Source organism: Lithobates pipiens, unplaced genomic scaffold, assembly GCF_037356315.1.
Source record: "Lithobates pipiens isolate NorthernLeopardFrog02 unplaced genomic scaffold, aLitPip1_a1.2 Scaffold_19, whole genome shotgun sequence".
NCBI classification, from domain to species: domain Eukaryota; kingdom Metazoa; phylum Chordata; class Amphibia; order Anura; family Ranidae; genus Lithobates; species Lithobates pipiens.
The window spans coordinates 570,007,553-570,030,568 of NW_027507764.1; the positions used below are offsets into that span (position 1 = coordinate 570,007,553).

The 23,016-nt window shown below is 43.6% G+C and overlaps 1 protein-coding gene across 5 annotated transcripts in view; it reads left to right on the plus strand.

Moving 5' to 3' along the window:
• The window catches only part of KHDRBS3 (KH RNA binding domain containing, signal transduction associated 3), a 238,863-nt gene that overhangs the window by 116,493 nt on the left and 99,354 nt on the right, over window positions 1-23,016 (plus strand). For all 5 annotated transcript variants that reach the window (XR_013277716.1, XM_077493375.1, XM_077493373.1 and 2 more), the window contains one exon: window positions 504-650. Coding sequence is in view for 4 of the 5 variants with exons in the window: in XM_077493375.1 (XP_077349501.1) it covers window positions 504-650 (147 nt within the window). In the remaining variant the exon portion in view is untranslated. The remainder of the gene's footprint in view (window positions 1-503; window positions 651-23,016) is intronic.

The following is a 23,016-nucleotide window of genomic DNA, read 5'->3' on the forward strand; positions in this document are numbered from 1 at the left end:
AAATTTATATCTGAACTAGTTATATAATATAACCTTATTGCATATTCAGAGCACTCTTTTCATGGAACATGAAAACATCCACATGTGAAATTATTTAAAAAATACGGGACCTGTTTTGGATATGCATTCTTAACAAGTCACAGGTAATCCAGAAAAAATAGTATTATTTTTCCATGATGTAGTAGGAGCTTTCCCAGTTCTGCATTACACAGGCTGTACAGATGGTGGGGACAGACATTTTTTAGGCTGCCTATTTTTTTAGGGTTCAGTTGCTTGAAAATTAGCTGCTTCCACAATACATGCATGAGAAAAAAATAAAATAAAAAATAAAAAAAATAAAAATAAAACCTTCATTGGCTTTATTTAGCGATTGCAGCAGCTGTTTATTTTAAGAATAATAATCTGCTATTTCTTTAGGCATTTTTTTGTATAAACCAGTAACAAATTTCTCAAGTTTGGGTAGTTAGAATAGATAGATAACTTCCATCTATTTTCTGTTGCAGGAGGAAGAGCTCCGCAAAAGTGGAGAAGCAAAATACTTTCATCTTAATGATGACCTTCATGTGCTCATTGAGGTCTTTGCTCCTCCGGCAGAAGCCTACGCAAGGATGGGGCATGCTTTGGAAGAAATCAAGAAGTTCCTTATTCCTGTAAGTGTCTAGAAGGTTCTAATTTCTTGTATTTTTAGTTTTGTATTGTAAATTTGCTATTAGTAGTATGAATAGATACCGGTAATATACTCATTAGAAAATAGAAGCTTTAAAAATGTAACACCTTTGCAAATCATTCAAGGGTGTATCTTGGAAGTTACCATGTTGTCTTTTGGGCTCATGTTGTTTCTACTTTCCATGTTTTAAGGGGTTATACACTGTTGAAAGTAAAATATACTGTACGTTTATGCTGTAAAATAATAGTAATTTCAGTACTTATTTGGGGTTTTTTATTTCTCAACTATTTAACAAGGAGGAACCCTTGAAATAATGTTCATGTCTCAGGGAACCAATGACAATAATTACTTTGGCTCACAGTTCATTATCTATGTGGTCATAGGAAGAATTCTCATTACGTTGGTGTTCAGTGGAAAGAATACACTTTATATTGGTGGTGAGTAGGAATAATGCCCCTTACATTGGTGGTCAATGGGAAGAATGCTTCCTACATTGGTGGTCAATGGGAAGAATGCTTCCTACATTGGTGGTCAATGGGAAGAATGCTTCCTACATTGGTGGTCAATGGGAAGAATGCTTCCTACATTGGTGGTCAATGGGAAGAATGCTTCCTACATTGGTGGTCAATGGGAAGAATGCTTCCTACATTGGTGGTCAATGGGAAGAATGCTTCCTACATTGGTGGTCAATGGGAAGAATGCTTCCTACATTGGTGGTAAATGGGAAGAATGCTTCCTACATTGGTGGTAAATGGGAAGAATGCTTCCTACATTGGTGGTCAATGGGAAGAATGCTTCCTACATTGGTGCTAAGTGGAAAGGTGGCTTCCTACATTTGGGATCGGTGGTAAGAATGCTCCTTGCGTTGGTGGTCAATGGAAAGAATGCACTTTTTTTTTTCCATAAAGATTTTATTCAAAATGGCAAGGTAAGCATACAAAACAAGAAGCGTAATCACAAACCAGCCAACATTCCGGACAATATACTGGCATCATTTACAAGGGTACAACATGGGAGTATAAATCAAAGTACAGGGACAGGAACAAGCTCGGACATTCAAAGAGGGCATCAGAGGGGAGAGGGCAATATTAGCACTTTGCGCCTCCCCCCAAAGTCCATCCCTGACAAGTCAGGTGGAGAGAAGGGAGCATGGAGCCATTCCTGAACAAAGACCAGGGTGTATTGTAACCCCCTCAAAAGAATGCTCTTTACATTGGTGGTCAGTGGGAAGAGCTCTCCTTAGATTAGTTGTCAGTGGGGAGTTGGTGGTCAGGGGGGAAGAATGTCCCGTGCATTGGTGGAAAGAATGCTTCTCACATTTGTGATCAGAATGCTCATTGTATTGATGGTCATTGGAAAGAATGCACCCTTACAGATAGCCTAAAAGGTTATTGGTGTCAGTAGTTGCCTATCTGAGAGGCATAAAGTGCTCATATCTCAAGGAACCCCTAGCAACCTCTGGAGGAACCCTGGGGTTCTACAGAACCCTAGCTGAGAAAGTCTGCTTTAAAATGTATGTAAAGGCAAACTTTGTGGGGTGTTTTTGGACAGTTTTGTGATTGTGTCAAGTTTTTATTGCAGTCTAAGCCCTTGTACACACGGTCAGAGATTCCGACGGAATGTGTCCTATCGGACCGTTTTGTCGGATAATCCGACTGTGTGTGGTCTCCATCGGACTGTTTCCGTCGGAGTATCCGACGGACCAAGTTTTCCAACTTGTCCGTAAAATTTTACGACAAAATGCTCCGATCGGACATACTCCGATCATGTGTAGCCTACTCCGACGGACAAAGTGCCACGCATGCTCAGATCAAATTCCTAGAGCAAAGCTATTGGCTACTAGCCTGAACTTAGTCCCGTCGTAACGAAATGACGTCATCACGTTATGTACAATCGGATTTTCTGACAACTTTGTCCAACCGTGTGTATGCAACAGTTTCGGACAAAATCCGTCGGACAAAATCCAACGGATTTGGTTGTTAGAATGTCCGACCGTGTGTACAAGGGCTAACATAGGAATTCCCCTAATTTTTCTCTCATTCCTTGTTGTGCCTTAAAGACAGGAAGGGAAGGATAAAACTCTCTAGTGGACCACACGACAAAAAATAAAAAACTGATAGGGGTTATAAACACTTCCTATGCTATCCAAAACTAAATAAATAAAAAAAATGGGTATATTATACATTGTATTGATTATTGTGATTCTATATACTATGGTTAAACTTGCGGTTGCTTAATTCCCCCCCCCCCCCCAAAAAAAAAACATGAAAATATCAAAAAGCCTCTGAATATTTACCCCTTGATGGATGGTGCATCTGGAATACAAGCAGACTACAAGCAGACAAACCTCTTTCATTTCATTTAGAAAAGAAAGGGGGCAGTAAATTACATATTTACCAGCCCCTTCCCCCACTCTCCATTCTGAAACATCACCTGCAGCAGCCAGGGGGAGAGGAGAGGAGGGAAATTAGCCACACTGTGGGCAGGGAGGGCACAACATGGGGGGGGCAGACAATGGGGGAATTAGCACCGCACGCATTGATTAGGGTTGCACAGGCACACCTGGTACACCACCTGTGCATGCCTATGGTGACAATACAGAGAGGTATCTGGTAGGGAACTGTGAGAGTGCCATCATCCCAGAATACGCAGGAACAAGGAAAACCCTCCAATTGCAGGGACTGATATGGGCACAGTGGACAAATAACCTCTAGGCAAGGATATGTAAAAAATGTATATAAATTATGATTGGTAACAAGATAAAAAGGTCTAAAATAGAGAAAAAATAGGGCTTGTATGCATATATACAGCAGTCATATGAACGTAGACCTTGAACATAAATTGGGAGATGAGACATCCAACGTGTTTCGATATTTCAGGTTTACTGTCTTCTTCTATAGGTATTCAGGCCAGCCAGGCTGCTCCATATGCATGTAAGCCCAAGGAGTAAAAACAAATGCAAATTTTATTGCTTGGGCCTCCCCAGAACGTTAAGGGTCAAGGCCACCGCATCAAGTCTACAGCACTACTAGGGGCAGCAAAGCGGGACCAAACCGACCACCTGGGACCTCAGTGAAAGGGGGGGGGTATAATCTGTGCAAAAAAAAGGGGCCAAATTCAGTCGGTATAGGCACGTAAATGGCCAGCTGGATTGCAGGATTCAGAGTAGCCTGCTGAATCAGATCCCCCCACTTCTACTTTCACAGGATCAGAGAGACATCAAAGAGACGTGTTGCAGCTGAGGTGTCCAAACAACACCTATGCCTATGGTGACAACACAGGAGCACAACTAGGAGACAGAGACAGGGTGTTAAGAGAGCGGGCTGACTAGCTCAAGTCCCGCCTAACAAAAAAACTGACTTTATAGGCTCAATATGGGGGACCACACAAAAATATAAAAACACAATATGTGAGAAAACATTAAAATAGAAGTTAAAACATGGGCAGAAAGCCTCTAAAACATCCACACATTAACATTATTACCGGAAGTCAATCCATATATAGAACATCTAACAAGATATGGATATAATTGTAGAGTCTGTATGCTTCCGGTTGTCAATAAAACGTTTCACCAATTCAAGGCTTCTTCAGGAGCCAATATAACAGTAGAGCAACAATTAATATGATGGATCAGGGGGCATTGAATTAGCATAGCAGGCAGGCATAGGGCATCAGAGCCAATCACCAATTCATGGAATGCTGCCATGGGCAGCATGAAGATGCAGGGATTAGGCCCCTAAAACAAAAGGCACTGATGAGCCGCAGATTCATTGTTATAAGATGGTATCACATTTCCCAGAAGCTAAGGTGCATATTCAAGAGCAGAAAACCCGCCAATGTGGAATATGATGCGCATTCCTGCAATTAATCCAAAGTCAATGAATGCGCCATAAGTCTGCTCGTACATTGCATCAGCACACCATGCTGCCTGCCCAGCCGCACTACAGAGTGTTGTCACCCTATAAGAGGAAGTGCCTGAACAAAGACTTTCATGGCATCATCACTTGAGTTTATTTTAATGCGAGCTTCAGATTTAAAAAAGAAATATGGAAATATATACATTTTTTTAATCATACCTACCTAGGAGGATGCGGTATCGGTCAAATGCTGCACCTGTCCCTCGCCGACTCCGATGCCCCATACACATGATTGGATTTTCTGACAACAAATGTTGGATGTGAGTTTGTTGGCGGACAATCTGATCATGTGTATGCTCCATCGGACATTTGTTGTTGGACTTTCCGCCAACAAATGTTGGCTAGCGTGTTCTCAATTTTTCTGCCAACAAATGTGTGTTGTCGGACTTTCCGAATGCGTGCACACAAATCACAAAAGTCCAAAGTACCAACATGCAGGCTCAGAATCAAGGCTCAACAAACACAACATTAGCAGAAGGAGCCCAAAGGGTGGCGCATGACTATTGAACTTCCTTTTTATCGGCTCGCCGTACGTTCATAATTGTTGGCCAAAATTGGAGTGCTTGCGATGTGGAAGGGGTGGGAGCGGCCAGTTCAGGCTCTCAGCGGCCAGGTGCCGGTCCTGGCATGTGGGTACCATATAGTCACGATCTTGCCTGAGCCTGTACAGGCTCTGTGTCACAACATTAGCAGAAGGAGCCCAAAGGGTGGCGCATGACTATTGAACTTCCTTTTTATCGGCTCGCCGTACGTTCATAATTGTTGGCCAAAATTGGAGTGCTTGCGATGTGGAAGGAGTGAGAGCGGCCAGTTCAGGCTCTCAGCGGCCAGGTGCCGGTCCTGGCATGTGGGTACCATATAGTCACGATCTTGCCTGAGCCTGTACAGGCTCTGTGTCACAACATTAGCAGAAGGAGCCCAAAGGGTGGCACATAACTATTGAACTTCCTTTTTATCGGCTCGCTGTACGTCTTGTATATCACTACGTTCATAATTGTTGGCCAAAATTTGTGTGACTGTATGTATGCAAGACAAGTTGGAGCCAACACCCTTTAAACAAAATTACACGATTTTGTTGTCGGAAAGTTCAATCGTGTATACGGGGCATAAGACAGAGAACCGAGCGATAAAACACCGCCGACCTCTCGGTTCTCAGAGCTCCCTGAGCAGAGAGCTGGTGACTGATCCACCCGCACTCATCGATTGCGATGTGGAAGGGGTGGGAGTGGCCGGTTCAGGCTCTCAGCGGCCAGGTGCCGGTCCTGGCATGTGGGTACCGATCTTGTCTGAGCCTAGACCAGCTCTGTGTCATCAGCTGACAGCGGAATTCAGCCCACTCTCTGCTGAAAACGGGTCACAGGAGTGCAGAATGAACTGCACTCCGGTGATCCACAAGAGACGTATAGCCAAACGAGATTTGACCCAGACACACAGGGAAGGAATTGTTCTGCATGGGTCTACCAACTTATAGACTTGCTTTGTGAGAATCAAAAGCTATACATAGAAACAGTTTTTTTTTTTTTTTAAAGATTAACAGAAATTGATAATAGTGTTTACATTACAAAATAATCCAAAGAAATGGGTCCATGCTGCTTGCAGCTAGACCAAGGTTTATTAATATAAATAGATGCAGACAGGTATCAAGATAAGGAGCCCTGACATGTTGTGCATACAAAATGCTTAGTCATAAGGTCTTTCTTTCTGATGCGTTTTGCACACAAAGCACTTAGATGTAAGGTCAATAAACATACATTTCCATCACGCTCCTGGCATAGCTGAAGCCCCTCCCACAGCTTTAAAAAAATAAATACAATATATTTTTTTTTTTTATAAAGAGAGTATCCCACAAGGAATACTAGGGACTTAAAGGCAACTAATCAATGATTGGTAAAAAAAATAGAATTTTAATGTTTATAAAAATATATATAGCACAAAAAATATATTACATATACAGCATAGACAAATTCATATAGTAGACATGAATTAAAAAAGCAGTTCATTACTGATCCTGACATGTTTCTGGACCTCTGTAGAATCCTTTCTTCAGGGCTATCTAGTATAAGGTAACACTGCTGTGTTGGTACTTCTACAATGAGACAAAATTACACATAAAATTCATGTTCACAGTAAGCAGGGATGAGCATCATTGAGGCTGCGTAAAGACATACATACCAGTCACTTGGAAATGAAAAGTAATAGTAAAAGCAAAAGGAAAATGAAGACTGCCGATTCTACAATCAAATGTAGAAGCACATGCGGCCAGTGCAGGAAACTTGCAGGTGTGATATTATACCAATCCTGCAGCGAAGATGGGAGGAACATTGGTGACGATGTTGGTATGGGTCTTCTTGGGTGGATTACTTTAAGTGACTAAATAAAATATTTTGAAACTCCCTTTTAAGCCCATAGGTTACTTCTTTTTCTTTTTTTTTTTTTTTATAACAAAAAAAAAGAAAAACAAGTGTATTCCTGCATCCACAAGAGCAAGGTGGATATAGGAAATGTCCCTGCTGGGATATTGTATTATTTATTTTTTTATTGTTTTTATTGAAACATTTTTTTTACAGTACAAACCATAGTACAAAATAGTGCAGAGAATACAAAGGATGTAGAGAATGCACAATAAAAATCAAACAACCAGAGCATATGACATATACTATAATAGATTCGTCTATAGGAGGGTCGATGTTACTGAGTTTGAGTAATGCCGCGTACACACGAGCGGACTGTATGGCGTACTTAGTTCGTCATACAATCCGACGGACAGTCCGTCATACTTTCCACTGAACGGACTTGACCACACACGGATACCCAAACAGTCCGTCGAAAGCTTGCACGATGACGTGTACAGCACGTACGACGGGACTAGAAATAGGAAGTCCAATACACAGCAAAGCACCCTTCCGCCGTGTAAATCCTTTCTGGGCATGCGCCATTCTTAGGCCGCGTACACACGGGCGGATTGTGTGCCCAACTAAGTTCGTCAGACAATCCGACAGACAGTCCGTTCAACTTTTGAATGAACGGACTTGACCACACACGATGAACAGACAGTCCGCTGAAAACTTGCGCGATGACGTGTACAGCACGTACGACGGGACTAGAAAAACGACGTCCAATACACTGCAATGCAACCTTCGGCCGTGTAAATCCTTTCTGAGCATGCGCCGTACTTAGTCCGTCCAACTTGCCTACACATGAGCGGACTGTCCGCTGAAACCAAGTTTGGACGGACAAAACCAAGTTTGGACGGACAAAATTACGGAAATTCCGAAAGACAAAGTCCGTCAGACTGTCCGCTGAAAAAGTCCGCTGAAGCCCACACACGGACTAAGTTGGACAGACAATCCGCCCGTGTGTACGCGGCCTTAGTCTGTCGAACTAGCATACTGACAAGCGGATTGTCCGCTGAAACCAAAGTACGACGGACAGAATTTCGAAAAATCCGAAATTCTTAGTACGCCGGACTGCGCGCTGAAAAAGTCCGCTGAAGCCCACACACGAGCGGACTGTCCGCTGAAATGTGTTTCGACGGACTAAGTACGCCATACAGTCCGCCCGTGTGTACGCGGCATAAGTAGGAATTCTGCCTGCAAAAGGGCAGCTCAGTGTATTCTTAGAAAACATAACATTAGAAAAAGGAGAGAAAATCAGGGTATTAGATGGATCATAACGAGACTGACGATAACCAATTCCATTAGGTAGGTTCAGCCTAAAACGAGCACTATTAACCTCCCTGGCGGTATGATTCAGTCTGGATTTAGGTGCTGAAAGCGGTACAATTATTTTGCATGGAAATTTGGCGTTTTATATTGTAGTCCTGTAATTATTAGGAATAACTCTCTTAAATCTGTTCAAACCAGAGTCTAGCAGACATCCCGGGTATGATAAAGTTCATAATATAATAAAGAATAATAAAAATTATTCAATAATGTAATCAAATCCTAAAACACTGAAAAAGGGACACTTTTTGGTTGCTATGGACAATCTCCAAATTTCAGGCAGAAAAAACTGTATTTATTATATAAAAGTGCATGCAGGGCATTGCACAGACCACTAGGGATAAAGGGGGTGTGTAATTATTTCATACAGTACTGTAATCTGTAAGATTACAGTGCTGTGTGTGTTTTGTGTGTTTTTACTTTTTTGAATTTGCTGCCGTTCTCCACTCCCGCGCGCCGTAACGTCGCAGGGAACGGAGCTCGGTGGCATCCGGCACTGTGAATGGAGCGGAGGACAGCTCAATCACACAGCGCGGAGGACATCGCTGGATCCAGGGGACTAGGTAAGTAAGGCCGCGTACACACGGGCGGACTGTTCGGCCAACTTTGTCCGCTGAACAGTGTTTGGGCGTACAGTCCGCTCGTGTGTGGGCTTTCAGCGGACAGTTTCAGCGGACAGTTGGACGGACAAGGTTTTTCGGAAATTCCGAAAAACTGTCCGCTGAAACCTTGTTTGAGCGAACAGTCCGCCCGTGTGTAGGCTTGTTCGTCAAACAAAGTTGCGCGCATGCTCAGAAAGGATTTTCACGCCGAAAGCTATAATGCAGTGTATAGGACGTCGTATTTTTCGTCCCGTCGTACGTGCCGTTCACGTCATCGCGCACGGTTTCAGCAAACTGTTCGTCCGTCGTGTGTGGCCATGTCCGTCCATGCTAAGTTTGAGCGGACTGTTTGCCGAAACTGTTGGACGGACAAAGTTGGGCGAACAGTCCGCGCGTGTGTACGCGGCCTTAGTCTCACTGTGTCCTCCCTGTATCCAGCGATGCGATCCCGAGTCTGGCTCGGGGTTACCGCTCCTGTCAGTAAAATCCCAACCCGAGCCAGACTCGGGATTACCGCTAGGGGGGTTAAGATACTAACGCAATCAAACATAAACATTTCAGAAGACATGTGTTAATCAACTCTGTGCCAATCTGTCCATATTTTGGGATATTGTATTTTGATAGCGGGGGAAGGGTTATGCCCAGAGTTCCTCATTTAAAACGGACTCTCTTCTAGTCTAATGCCGCGTACAAACAATCGGACTAGCCGGCGGACTTAGCAGCTGAGGTCCGTCTGACTTTCAAGTGAACGAACTTGGACACATGATCACTCCAAAAGTCCAACGGAATTTAACACGATGACGTAGAATAAGGAAGTTCATAGCCAGTAGCCAATAGCTGCCCTAGCGTCGGCTTTAGTCTGTCGGACTAGCACACAGACGAACGGATTGTCCGCTAAATGCCGAGTCCTGTGGACAATTTTGAAGCAAGTCTTATTTCTAAGTCCACCGGAATTTTGGGAAGAAAAAGTCCGCTGGAGCTCACACGCAATCAAAATTGTCCGGGGGACTCTGGTCCACCAGACTAAGTCCGCCGGATAGTCCGATTGTGTTTATGCAGCATTATGGACAAATTAGGTCAGAGAAGTAAAAAAAAAAAAAAACACACCATCAGGAATGTTCACTTTATTTATTCCTTTGCAAAAGGGGTAAAATACAGCAATATAACATTAAAAGCAGACAGATTCGCAATTATCTAACCCAAGAAAACAGAAAAAAGGAGTAAAAGATAGTGATATAGCATTAAGATCAGACAGAATCGCAATTATCCAACCTGAGAAAACAGATTGCGGAGCTGGATTGCCACTCCAGTCCATTTTCCTCTCTTTGCTCATCCCTATTAGTGATCTTTATGTTCTGTTCTCCGTTCTTTTCATCTCTCTATCTTGAGAATGTAGAAAATCCAGCTAAGATGATTAACCCTTTTTATTTGAGAGAGGAATTCTTTTATTTCGCCATTTGTTGCATGTTAGCATGGTTACGGTACAGGTAGATCAGGAGAAAGCCCCTGCTGGGAATGTCTCTTTGAAGAACAGTTTGCGATTAGTGTGTAGTAAAAAGCTTTTAAAGAAGAAAGCTATGCAGCCAATTGCTCAATCACATGTCACGGGCCGGATTAAACCGGCTCTCTTCAGGGTTATTGAAGAATATTTTCAATCAAATGGACAAATGAGGTCATGGAAGTCTAAATAAATGATTTGACAAACGCAGCATCGGGGAAGTTTCCAATTAGCATTTGGTCCATCTTGATGGGGCTTCTGACTGATGTCGTTATAGTGGACAGGATTTTTTGGTGAACAGTAGTGCCTATAATATTTCTACAAGTGGGTGCACACTTGACCATCATGCCTGTATGATCTTGATAAACCATTCCATAGCCATGGGCATCAATATGTAGTTTGCACCTTCTTTGTGTCTATAATAACCTCCACTCTTCTGAGAGGGATTTCTTACAAATCTTAGCCTCTGTACACACGGTCGGAGATTTCGACAACCAAATCCGTCGGATTTTGTCTGTTGGATCTTGTCCGAAACTGTTGCATACACAAGGTCGGACTAAGTTGTCGAAAAATCCGATCATTCAGAACGTGATGACGTAATTTCGTTACGATGGGACTACGTTCAGACTAGTAGCCAATAGCTTTGATGTAGGAATTTGATCTGAGCATGCGTGGCACTTGGTCCGATCAAAATTCTCTACACATGATCGTAGTATGTCCGATCGAACCAGTTGGTTGGGAAATATTTCCAACAAGTTGGAAAATTGGGTCCGACGGATATTCAGACGAAATCAGTCCGATGCATACCACACACAGTCGGATTATCCGACAACGCGGTCCGATAGGACACATTCCGACGGATTCTCCGACCGTGTGTACAAGGGCTTAGAGCTTGTCTGTGAGAATTTGTGTCCATTCCGCCAAAAGAGCATTTTTAAAAAGTCCTGGTCTTCCAGTTCAGCCTATAAGCATTCAATATTTTGGCCGTCAAGCCTTTGCGTAGGCCATTTGAGTTCCTTCACGCCAACCATCAAATCAACATAAAAACATGCCTTTATGGAGCTGGCAAAGTCATGCTGGCATTAGTAAATGACCTTCGCCAAACTGTTAGCACAAGGTTGGAAGCTTGCTGTTATCTAATATGTATTTTTTATTCCAAAGCATTAACAGTATCCTTCACTGAAAAAAATGGAAGGGTATCATTTGGAGGGGTCTCAACATACTTTCCATTACATTGGTAGGTGTGATGGCCAGAAACAAACTGGTCATATGTGAGGGAAACTATGTGTAGCATTGACCCCCGAAGGAGCTGCTGATTTTATTGGGCTTACCGTTACCTTCTTGACCTCGTCTCCGTCTAGGGTTTCCCGTGGTAGATGGCCCAAAGAAATGCAGAAACTGACACTGGATCTTCTTTTGGGTTATTTATTTGAAATAGAAACAAGATCTCTCAGTTTAGGGTAGAGGGTTAGGAGGAAGTTCAGGTACTTTGGACTGTCAAAAATGGAAAGTCTTCATAGAAGGAATCCAGAGAATAACCGTTTCACAGCTGGATTTTCACTAGGCCTAGCAGCCGGTAGGGTGTTAAGTAAAGTCTCTGTCACAGACTTGAGCGTAGGATACTTGAGAAAAAAAAGTCTCTGCCACAGACTTGAGCATAACTGAGGGACATTTATAGAGCTATCATATGGTAGCAGTATCTCTCAACCGGTCCAGCGATTCCGTAGGAGTGTGGATCCATGAAGTGTCCTTCAACTGAGCCTCCAGGCTCCTTCAGAGAAGCCAGCCTTGTGCATAGCCCTCTCCTGAAGAGTCCTGGGGCTCTCCTTAACCCCGCTACACACGGTCGGACATTCCGACGGAAAATGTCCGATTGGACCGTGTTGTCGGATAACCCGGCCATGTGTTGACTCCATCTGACTTTTTCAGTCGGTATGTCCGGCCAACAAAGTTTGAGAGCTGGATATAAAATTTTCTGGCAACATGATCCGATTGAACTTTGTCCGATCGTTTGTAGAGAATTCCGATCAGACAAAGTGCCACGCATGCTCAGATCAAATTAGGAGACTAAATCTATTGGTTACTAGCCCGAACGTAGTCCTGTCATAACAAACTAACGTCATCACATTCTGAGCGATCGGATTTTCCGACAACTTTGTCCCGACTGTGTGTATGCAACACCAGTTTCGGACAAAATCCGTCGGAAAAAATCTGACGGATTTTGTTGTCGGAATGTCCAACCGTGTGTACAGGGGCTTAGATGAGACGGCACCAGAGCACCCTTGAATCACCAGGCCTCGACATTCATTCAGGCTTGTCCCTGCAGTTGGTTCGCCTCGGGCTATCCAGCCCCAATACTTGGAAATGCATGGAACCGCACCCCAGGCCAGCAGGGCCATGGGGCTTGTCAGGAGGACCAGAACCAGACAGAAAATCATCTACCATGGACCCCGTAACATGTGATGTCAGCACCTTAAATACCACCTCCCTGAATGCACAGCAGGAGTACACTCCCACTGGGCTGGTTCCGAGAAAATGTGCCACTCAATACACTCGGCTAAACAGCGTTCTACCATTTGCCGGTGGAGACAGTGACACCTGCAGCCAAGGAGAACCCAGTGCAACCCAGCTGGACTGGTACTGAAATCATAATTTAGTAAAATTAGCCCTGAAACCCAACTGTGTTTTCAGGAATATTAATTTTCAAAAACATATAGTGCATGCTCATCAAGAGCCAGTGCTACATATGGATACCCAGTAGGATCTAATGAGGATTTTGCTGAAGTTATGTGGTAGAAATCCTCACCCCTCGTTCCCAAATAAAAAAATAAAAAAAACATATTTTCTTATGTGGTACTATCAGGGACAACAACATAGACCCATAAGAGGTTTTTTTGGTACACTAAGCAGGTCCAGTTTATCCACAAAGTGAATGATAATTTTCTATGAACCTCAGCTTGGAGCAAACCATCCAAATCACTACTGTGACTGACTAATGCCGCGTACACACGATCGCACATTCCGACAACAAAATCCGTGGGATTTTTTTGTGACGGATGTTGGCTCAAACGTTAGTCACACGGTCGCACAAAGTTGTTGGAATTTCCAAACGTCAAGAACGTGGCGACGTACAACACGTACATCACCACGTTCTTGAGCCGACAAAAATGACGTTCAATAGCCAGTGTGGCTCTTCTGCCTGATTCCGAGCATGTGTGGAACATTGTGCGTCGGAATAGTGTACGCACGATCGGAAATTTACGCAAACGGATCTTGTTGTCGGAAAATTTGAGAACCAGATCTCAAATTTTGTGCGACGGAAATTCCAATGGAAACTGTCCGGTGGAGCCTACACACGGTTGGAATTTCCTACAACAAGGTCCGATCGCACATTTGCCATCGGAAAGTCGGGCCGTGTGTACGCGCCATTACACAAACCTATTGAGTGATCGTTAATGCTGTTTGGGGGGGGGGGGGAGTAGGTTGAAAGAGGCGGGGGTATAGTTTATAGATACACATACCCTTTAAAACACCAGGTATCAATGAAGTACTGGCTTGACATTCTCAAGAGCGCCTCACTTGCTAATATCTGTTTTCAAGTATTCTGCATCTGTTCCTTCCATCCAAGAAAGAGATCATGTATCTTACAGACTTCCCTGACTCTTCAGTGTTCCCTTATGAAGTGTAGTAAAACAAAATGAATGATTATTCAAGGACAGAACATTTTTACTTACCACTACAGAATAGAAAGAGCTCTTCTTTTTTTTTTTTTTTATTTAATGCTTGGATGTCCTTGAAATATTGGATCATTTTACAAAGCTCCTTGTATTTTTTTTTTCTTTTTTCCTGGATCGTTCAAGGGCACTTTTTTTCGAACTTGTGAAAATAGAAACTCATGTGGCAATAGATAATAAACTCTGTATTATGCAATGAAAATGATTAATTGTATTCTCCGGATGTAATTAACAGAGTTTTCCTAGCTGCTTCATTACTGTTTATGCAGTAACCTCTCTGATAAGGGCAAAGGGGGCTGGTTTTATAAAGGCTCAGGCAGGCAGAATTAAGTACGCCATTACTCGTTGGCTGTTCATCAAACATTGGTATTTATAAAGATGCTGCACATTATGGCAGGTTTACCCCCTAGTGTGCCCTCCTTCATCAAAGCAAAGGTTCACTTTCCCGTTTGTTGATCTATCTGCCACTGCTGCCATCTTCTCCGGTGCCAACCCCCTTATTTAAATCTGCAGCTAGCATCACCAGCTCCTCTGATACTTTCCCTGTAAATACCAGGACTGACCGTTGTCTATAACATCTTCTGTCTACAGATCAGTTTGCTTAGGAGTATTGTTGACTCCATTTAACATTTCTGTCATTTCACTTAGACCTGATGAAGTGGGTTTGTGTGATGCCGAAACACGTTGGTTGGTCTTTTGTCTTGCTTGTTGTAACCAATTGGGCAATAAAGACTTTTTCATTTGGCACACTCTTTGCATCATGGTGATGCCTGTTTTCTTTTCCATTAGGCATAGCCACAGGTCTTCTTTTAACTTCTTGTTGTCGAAAGACAGCTACAGCACGGGCCTTAATTGCGGGGAGGGCATCCATAGATGTCATCCTGAGCATGCGCTGTCTGGGCATCCCTGCGGGTTGCACGTGGCACGCTCTGTGATCAGTGAGTCTATGAGACTCGGCTGATCACTGATTGGAGTAAGGGGCTGATTCCGGCCCCTTTCCCCGCGATCACATGATGTAAACAAAAGATCGGTAATCTGTATTTTTCCCTCACGCTGTCAGCATGAGGGAAAAAAAAGCTGATCACCCGCTTCTGTCAGAGGGACATCAGTCCCTCACACAGAGAGCTGTGGAAGCCTCATATGTGCCCACCAGTGCCACCTGCCAGTGCCACCTATCAGTACCCACCAGTGCCACCTAGCAATGCCCAACATGCCACCTACCAGTGCCCACAGTTTTACCTACCTTTGCCCACCAGTGCCACCTATCAATGCCTACCAGTGCTGCCAATCAATGCCCATCAGTACCTCATCATCAGTGCCACCAATCAGTGCTGCCTATCAGTGTCACCTACCAGTGCCCCATGACTGGCCTGCACAGAGTCCTGACCTCAACCCGATAGAACACCTTTGGGATGAATTAGAGCAGAGACTGTGAGGCAGGTCTTCTCGTCCACATCAGTTTCTGACCTCACAAATGCGCTTGTGGAAGAATGGTCAAACATTCCCATAGACACATCTTAAACCCTGTGGACGGCCTTCCCAGAAGAGTTGAAGCTGTTACAGCTGCAAAGGGTGGGCCAACTTAATAGTGAACCCTATGGACTAAGACTGAGATGCCATTAAAGTTCATGTGCGTGTAAAGGCAAGTATCCCGATACTTTTGACAGTATAGTGCACATTTAACCAAGTCTAAATCTCCCTTTTGGGGTGCTTTGTGTATTTCTTCCAGATCTGTGCTGTAATCTAGCTGTGCAGGAGCTTCCTGTAATAAAGACTGGTCACTGCTCTCTCTCTCTCCTTGTACAGGGTCGCTGGTCTCGTCTCCGCCCCCTCCTGTAATTTTCTGAAGGCAGCCTGCAGTGGGTGGGGCCTACTGGGCCCCTCCTACAGCTCTGTTTTCTGCTAGGTTTTTTTTTTTATTGCTGTCTGCGTCCTTCTCTATTTCTCATATTGACCATTATCACCGAAAGTGAAAATAATGCCGCGTACACACGATCAGACTTTCCGGCAGACTAGGTCTGATGGTCTTCCCGATGGACTTTCAGTGGAGTTCTGATGGACTTTCCGTGGAGTTCCGATGGACTTTCTGGAACGAACGGACTTGGCCAAACACAAATGGACTAAGTCCGTTCAAAAGTCCGTTCATTTTGAACGCGGTGACGTGAAACGGGACTAAAAAATTAAGTTTAATAGCCAGTAGACAATAGCTTCCCTTGCGTCGTATTTGGTCCGTCAGACCAGCACACAGGCAAATGGTTTTCCCAATAGGAATTGAGTCCATCAGACAGATTTGAAACATGTTCTATTTCTAGGTCCGTCAGATTTTTTTACGAAAAACAATCGGATTAGCCCACACACGATCAGACCTAGTCTGCCAGAAAAGTCTGGTCGTGTGTACGCGGCATTAAAGAAAATACCACATTTTTGGTTGTCCAGGACAGGAGATTCTGCCAACCAAATCCGTCGGATCTTGTCCGAAACTGTTGCATACACACGGTCGAACTAAGTTGTCGAAAAATCCGATCTTCCAGAACGTGATGACGTAATTTTGTTACGATGGGACTACATTCAGGCTAGTAGCCAATAGCTTTGATATAGAAATTCGATCTGAGCATGCGTGGCACTTGGTCCACTTGGTCCACTTGGTCCAATCAAAATTCGCTACACATGATCGGAGTATGTCCGATCGGCCCAGTTGGTCGGGAAATATTTCCAACATGTTGGAAAATTGGGTCCGATGGATATTCGGACGGAATCAGTCCGATGCATACCACACACAGTCGGATTATCCGACGACACGGTCGGAGAATCCGTCAGAATGTGTCCTATCGGACCGTGTCGTCGGATAATCCGACTGTGTGTGGTATGCATCGGACTGATTCCGTCAAGGGCTTAAGGGGATATGATTACTGTTGAGAAACCAGGGAATCCTTGATTTTGGATGGAGCTCCTCTTACTTCCTGTTTTGGCTATTAAACAGGAAGTGAAGGGAATTCTTCCCAATGGGACACATTTGGCAAAAAAACAAACAAAAAAAAAAAAACTGAGAGGGGTTATAAGTAGTATACTAGTTTCAAAATGAAACAAAAAATCAAATTGTTTGCCTTTATAGTTCCACTTGGAGGGCAGCCATTTTTAGCAGTATTAATTACTTTGTACCACGTTGCCTTCCATCAAATACAAACTTTCAATTTTGCTTCTTACTCGGGCAGAATTGCGAGTTATGTGTAAAGTATGCCACAAATCTTTTCTGCTCTTCTTCTTTGCCTTAGCAAGCATTCATTTTAACATATAAATCAGAGCGGGATCAGGTTATTAGGGCCAGCAGGTGGCTGTTCTAATAGAATGTATCAAATACTGCAGAACAGTGCTTAAAGGCTCAAATGGCAAGATCATAGCGGAATAACAGTAACTCACAACTCTGCTGTCTCTGTTTCTTTTGAAACCAGCAATATTTTTCTGTTGTCTGGCTTCTGTTAAAGTGCATGTCTGGACAGAAGGTAGAAAAAAAATATAAAAAGTACATCTCTGAAAGTGCAGCGTACCTAAATACAAAATAATGCACTTAGGGGGAAAAAAAGAATGCTGATAAAGTACTATATTGAGGGTACAGTGTTCACTAAAACTAAAAGATATCAGGGTAATTATTTTCCGAATATCTTAACCACTTTAATACCCGGGGGATGGGGGGGGGGGCATTTATACACCTTCCTGTCCAGACCAATTTTCAGCTTTCAGCGCTGTCGCAATTTGAATGACAATTGCGCGGTCATGTAACACTGTAACCAAACTAATTTTTTTGCATTTTGTTCCCACAAATTAAGCTTTATTTTGGTGGTATTTGATCACATCTGCAGTTTTTATATTTTGCTAAACAAATAAAAAAAAAAAAGAAAATTTGGAAAAAAAATATGTTTTTTTTTTCTGTTACAAAACTTTGTAAATAAGTGAGTTTTCTCCTGCACAGACAGGCACTGATAAGGCGGCCTCGATGAGCACCGATGAGGTGGCACCAATGAGGTGGCACTGATGAGGTGGCACTGATGGGCGCTGATAGGTGTCACTGATGGGCACTGATAGGTGGCACTGATATGCAGCACTGATGGGTACACATAGGTGGCACTGATGGGCACTGAAAGGCAGCACGGATGGGCACTGATAGGCAGAACGGATGGGCACTGATAGGCCACACAGAAGGGCACTGATAGGCAGCATGGGTGGGCACTGATAGGTGACATGTATGGGCACTGATAGATGGCACTGATGTACATTAATGGATGGTACTGATGGATGCCAATCAGTGCCAAACAATAATGCCTGCCCATCAGTGATGCCCATTGTGGACACTGATCGGCATCCATTGTGAGCACTGATTGGCATACCTGGTGGTGACTAGTGGTGGTATACCTGAGGTCCCAGTGGCATTCCCGGTGGTCCACTGTGGACCACCAGGGATGGAGGGAACAAGGAGGGAAGCCTGACAGGCAAAAAATTCAGACGAACACTGGTAAAGTCTATGGGACATGAATGTGAAAAATCAAAAGTGCTAATTTTAAAGGCTTATATGCAAGCATGTCCTCTGGGGCAGGACCCGGGTCCCCAAACACTTTATATGACAATAACTTGAATATAAGCCTTTAAAATTCACTCATTTTCATGTTAGTGTCCCATAGATTTTAACGTGGTTCTGCGGCTTTCGAATTTTCAGTGAACACCAAATAAAGTTTGTTGTTCGACGAACATCCGAAAAACCAAAGTTCGGCCCGAAGTTATGCTCGAGCCGAACCGTTCGCCCATCCGTAGTTATCATCAGCTGGAGGATGGAAGTCCTGAGTCCTCAATTTACATCTTTAGTTATCACTATAGGGATCACCAGCAGGAGGAAGGAGGTCCTGCTTCCTCTATATAGATTTTTGGTTATCACTAAATATATCATCAGCTGGAAAAGGGAGGTCGCAATTCCTCTATACAGATTGCTGGCTATTAGATGGTTCACCAGCAGGAGGAAAAAGGTCTGAATTCCCCTAGATGGATCTTTGGCTATCATTAGAGGAATCTACAGTAGAAGGCCTGATTACTCTACATAGATTTTTAGTTATCACTATTGGGATCACCGGCAGGAGGAAGGAGGTCCTTATTCCCCTATAGAGATCTCTATATCACTAGAGGGGCCCCAAAAGGAGGATGGAGGTCCTGATTCCTCTATATAGATCTTTAGTTATCACTAGACCTAACATCAGCTGGAAAATGGAGGCCATGATTCCTCTATATCTCTAGCTCTTTAGCTATTACTAGATGGCTCACCAACAGGAGGAAGACATTCTCAATTCCCCAAAATGGATCTTTAGCTATCATTAGAGGTATCTCAAGCAGAAGGCCTGATTACTTTATATAGAGCTTTAGTAATTACTACAGGGATCACCAGTGGTATAGGGGTGTACTCACTTTTGTGATATACTGTATATATATATACATACACACTGAGTCTGGAGATGGGCATCAAAAATGGAAACCTATCTGGAGAGACTGCAGGATTACTTTACATATGTATGCTTTGATGAAGAAGAGGAATGGTACAACATTACATTCACACTGGAGATCCCCATTCACCATCATTTCAGGTCCGATTTCAGCCCAGAATTTTGGGCTGAATTCATATCTGAAATGGAGCAGAAGATGCACAGGACTCCTCTGCAATTTGCACCGGAGGCGCTGCGGAGATGTGTGAACCGGCTCCATAGAGAGCTTGTCACATACTTCTGCTATGCAAATTGGATGCCGGCAAACGCACATCCAATTCTCAATAGTGTGAACCCGGGCTCAAATAAACAAAGAGTGTGTGTGTGAGGTTTAACAGGGCAATATTTTCAGTATGCTGAGATCAAGAACACGGGAACATGACCGACAGGAAGAAAATATAACCACTTAAGCCCCGGACCAATTTGCAGCCAAAGGACAAAGCCCCTTTTTGCGATTCGGCACTGCATTGCTTTAACTGACAATTGCGCGGTCATGCAACGTGGTTCCCAAACAAAATTGGCGTCCTTTTTTCCCCCACAAATAGGGCTTTCTTTTGGTGGTATTTGATCACCCCTGCAGTTTTTATTTTTGACGCTATAAACAAAAATAGAGCGACAATTTTGAAAAAAATGCAATATTTTTTACTTTTTGCTATAATAAATATCCCCAAAAAATATCTAAAAAAAATGTTTCCCCCAGTTTAGGCCGATATGTATTCTTCTACATATTTTTGGTAAAAAAAAATCGCAATTAGCGATTATTGATTGGTTTGCACAAAAGTTATAGCATTTACAAAATAGGGGATAGTATTATAGCATTTCTATGTTTTTTTTTTTCACTAGTAATGGCGGTGATCAGCGATTTTTATTGTGACTGCGGCATTATGGCGGACACATCGGACATTTTTGACACATTTTTGGGACCATTGGCATTTATACAGCAATCAGTGCTATATAAATGCACTGATTCCTGTGTAAATGGCACTGGACCGGGTCCGCTGGTCCTGCGGCCACGGAGCTCAGGACCGGGTCGGGAGCGATCCGCTGGTGGAGCGCTCCCGACCCATGACCGGGCACTTAAAGAGCAACGTACAGGTACGTGCTTGTGTCCAGCTGTGCCATTCTGCCGACGTACAACGGCGTGAGGCGGCCCTTAAGTGGTTAAACAAGTCTGGGACAAACATACATTTATAGCCAGACAAAAAAAGATTTAAAAAACAAAAAGACAAAAAAAAAAAAGAATATGAATAAAAATATGGACAGGTTCAATGGACCACTTGTTTTTTTTTTTGTTTGTTTTTTTTTCTCCGCTATCACTCTTCTATTTTTCTATACTAATCCACCTGTATTTTATCCTTCTAAAAATGCTGCACAAAATCCAGCGAGCGTTTAAACGGTTTGTAAACCCTTGTGGTTTTTCACCTTAACGCATCCTGTTCATTAAGGTAAAAAAACACCTGTGAGTGACTGCCCCCCCCCCCCCTTTTACTTACCTGAGCCCTGGAACGTCATCTGGTGGGGGTTCTCGGCTCCTGATTGGATAGATTAATAGCACTGCAGCCATTGGCTCCCAGTGCTGTCAATCAAATCCAATGACGCGGGCGCTGGGGGGCGGGGCCGAGTCATACATTCGGCTGCTATGAATGATGGACTCGGGAGCGCGCCCGCAAGGTAACCCCCTTGGGAGAGATCTTCTCCTAGGGGGCTATCTGATGCGGGGAGAAGCCACCGTGGGACCCCAGAAGACCAGGTTTGGGGCCACTCTGTGCAAAACTAACTGCACAGTGGAGGTAAGTGTGATATGTTTGTTATTTCTTTTTTTATAAACAAAGCTTTACAATCACTTTAATGTTCTGTCAGCCCTGCCTGAGTCCTCCACTGCTGAACTACTGGACACCCCCCCCCCCCTCTCCATATCATCACAACATAAGAGGGAGGTGTTCTATAGAGCTGTCCTGCTGCTAACTTATGGGGAAGGAATGTTGAATGGGATACATGGAGGATTATTGCCTCTACAGAGATAATGGAAGGGAATATAATGTACAGTGGTGTGAAAAAGTGTTTGCCCCCTTCCTCATTTCCTGTTCCTTTGCATGTTTGTCACACTTAAGTGTTTCGGAACATCAAACCAATTTAAACAATAGTCAAGGACAACACAAGTAAACACAAAATGCAATTTGTAAATGAAGGTGTTTATTATTAAAGGTGAAAAAAAATCCAAACCATCATGGCCCTGTGTGAAAAAGTGATTGCCCCCCTTGTTAAAACATACTATAACTGTGGTTGTCCACACCTGAGTTCAATTTCTCTAGCCACACCCAGGCCTGATTATTGCCACACCTGTTCACAATCAAGGCATCACTTAAATAGGAGCTGCTTGACACAGTAAGGTCCACCAGAAGATCCTTAAAAGCTACACATCATGCCGAGACCCAAAGAAATTCAGGAACAATTGAGAAAGAAAGTAATTGAGATCTATCAGTCTGGAAAGGGTTATAAAGCCATTTCCAAAGCTTTGGGAATCCAGCGAACCACAGTGAGAGCCATTATCCACAAATGGCGAAGACATGGAACAGTGGTGAACCTTCCCAGGAGTGGCCGGCCGCCCAAAATTACCCCAAGAGCGCATCGACGACTCATCCAAGAGGTCACAAAAGACCCCACAACAACGTCCAAGGAACTGCAGGCCTCACTTGCCTCAGTTAAGGTCAGCGTTCATGCCTCCACCATCAGGAAAAGACTGGGCAAAAATGGCCTGCATGGCAGAGTTCCAAGGAGAAAACCACTGCTGAGCAAAAAGAACATCAAAGCTCGTCTCAATTTCTCCACAACACATCTTGATGATCCCCAAGACTTTTGGGACAACATTCTGTGGACCGATGAGACAAAAGTGGAACTCTTTGGAAGGTGTGTGTCCAAGTATATCTGGCGTAGAAGGAACACTGCATTTCATAAAAAGAACATTATACCAACAGTAAAATATGGTGGTGGTAGTGTGATGGTCTGGGGCTGTTTTGCTGCTTCAGGACCTGGAAGACTTGCCGTGATAAAAGGAACTATGAATTCTGCTGTCTACCAAGAGATCCTGAAGGAGAATGTCCGACCATCTGTTCGTGTACTCAAGCTGAAACGAACTTGGGTTCTGCAGCAGGACAATGATCCTAAACACACCAGCAAGTCCACCACCGAATGGCTGAAGAAAAACAAAATGAAGACTTTGGAGTGGCCTAGCCAAAGTCCTGACCTGAATCCTATTGAGATGTTGCGGTATGACCTTAAAAAGGCCGTTCATGCTCGAAAACCCTCTAATGTAACTGAATTAGGACAATTCTGCAAAGATGAGTGGGCCAAAATTCC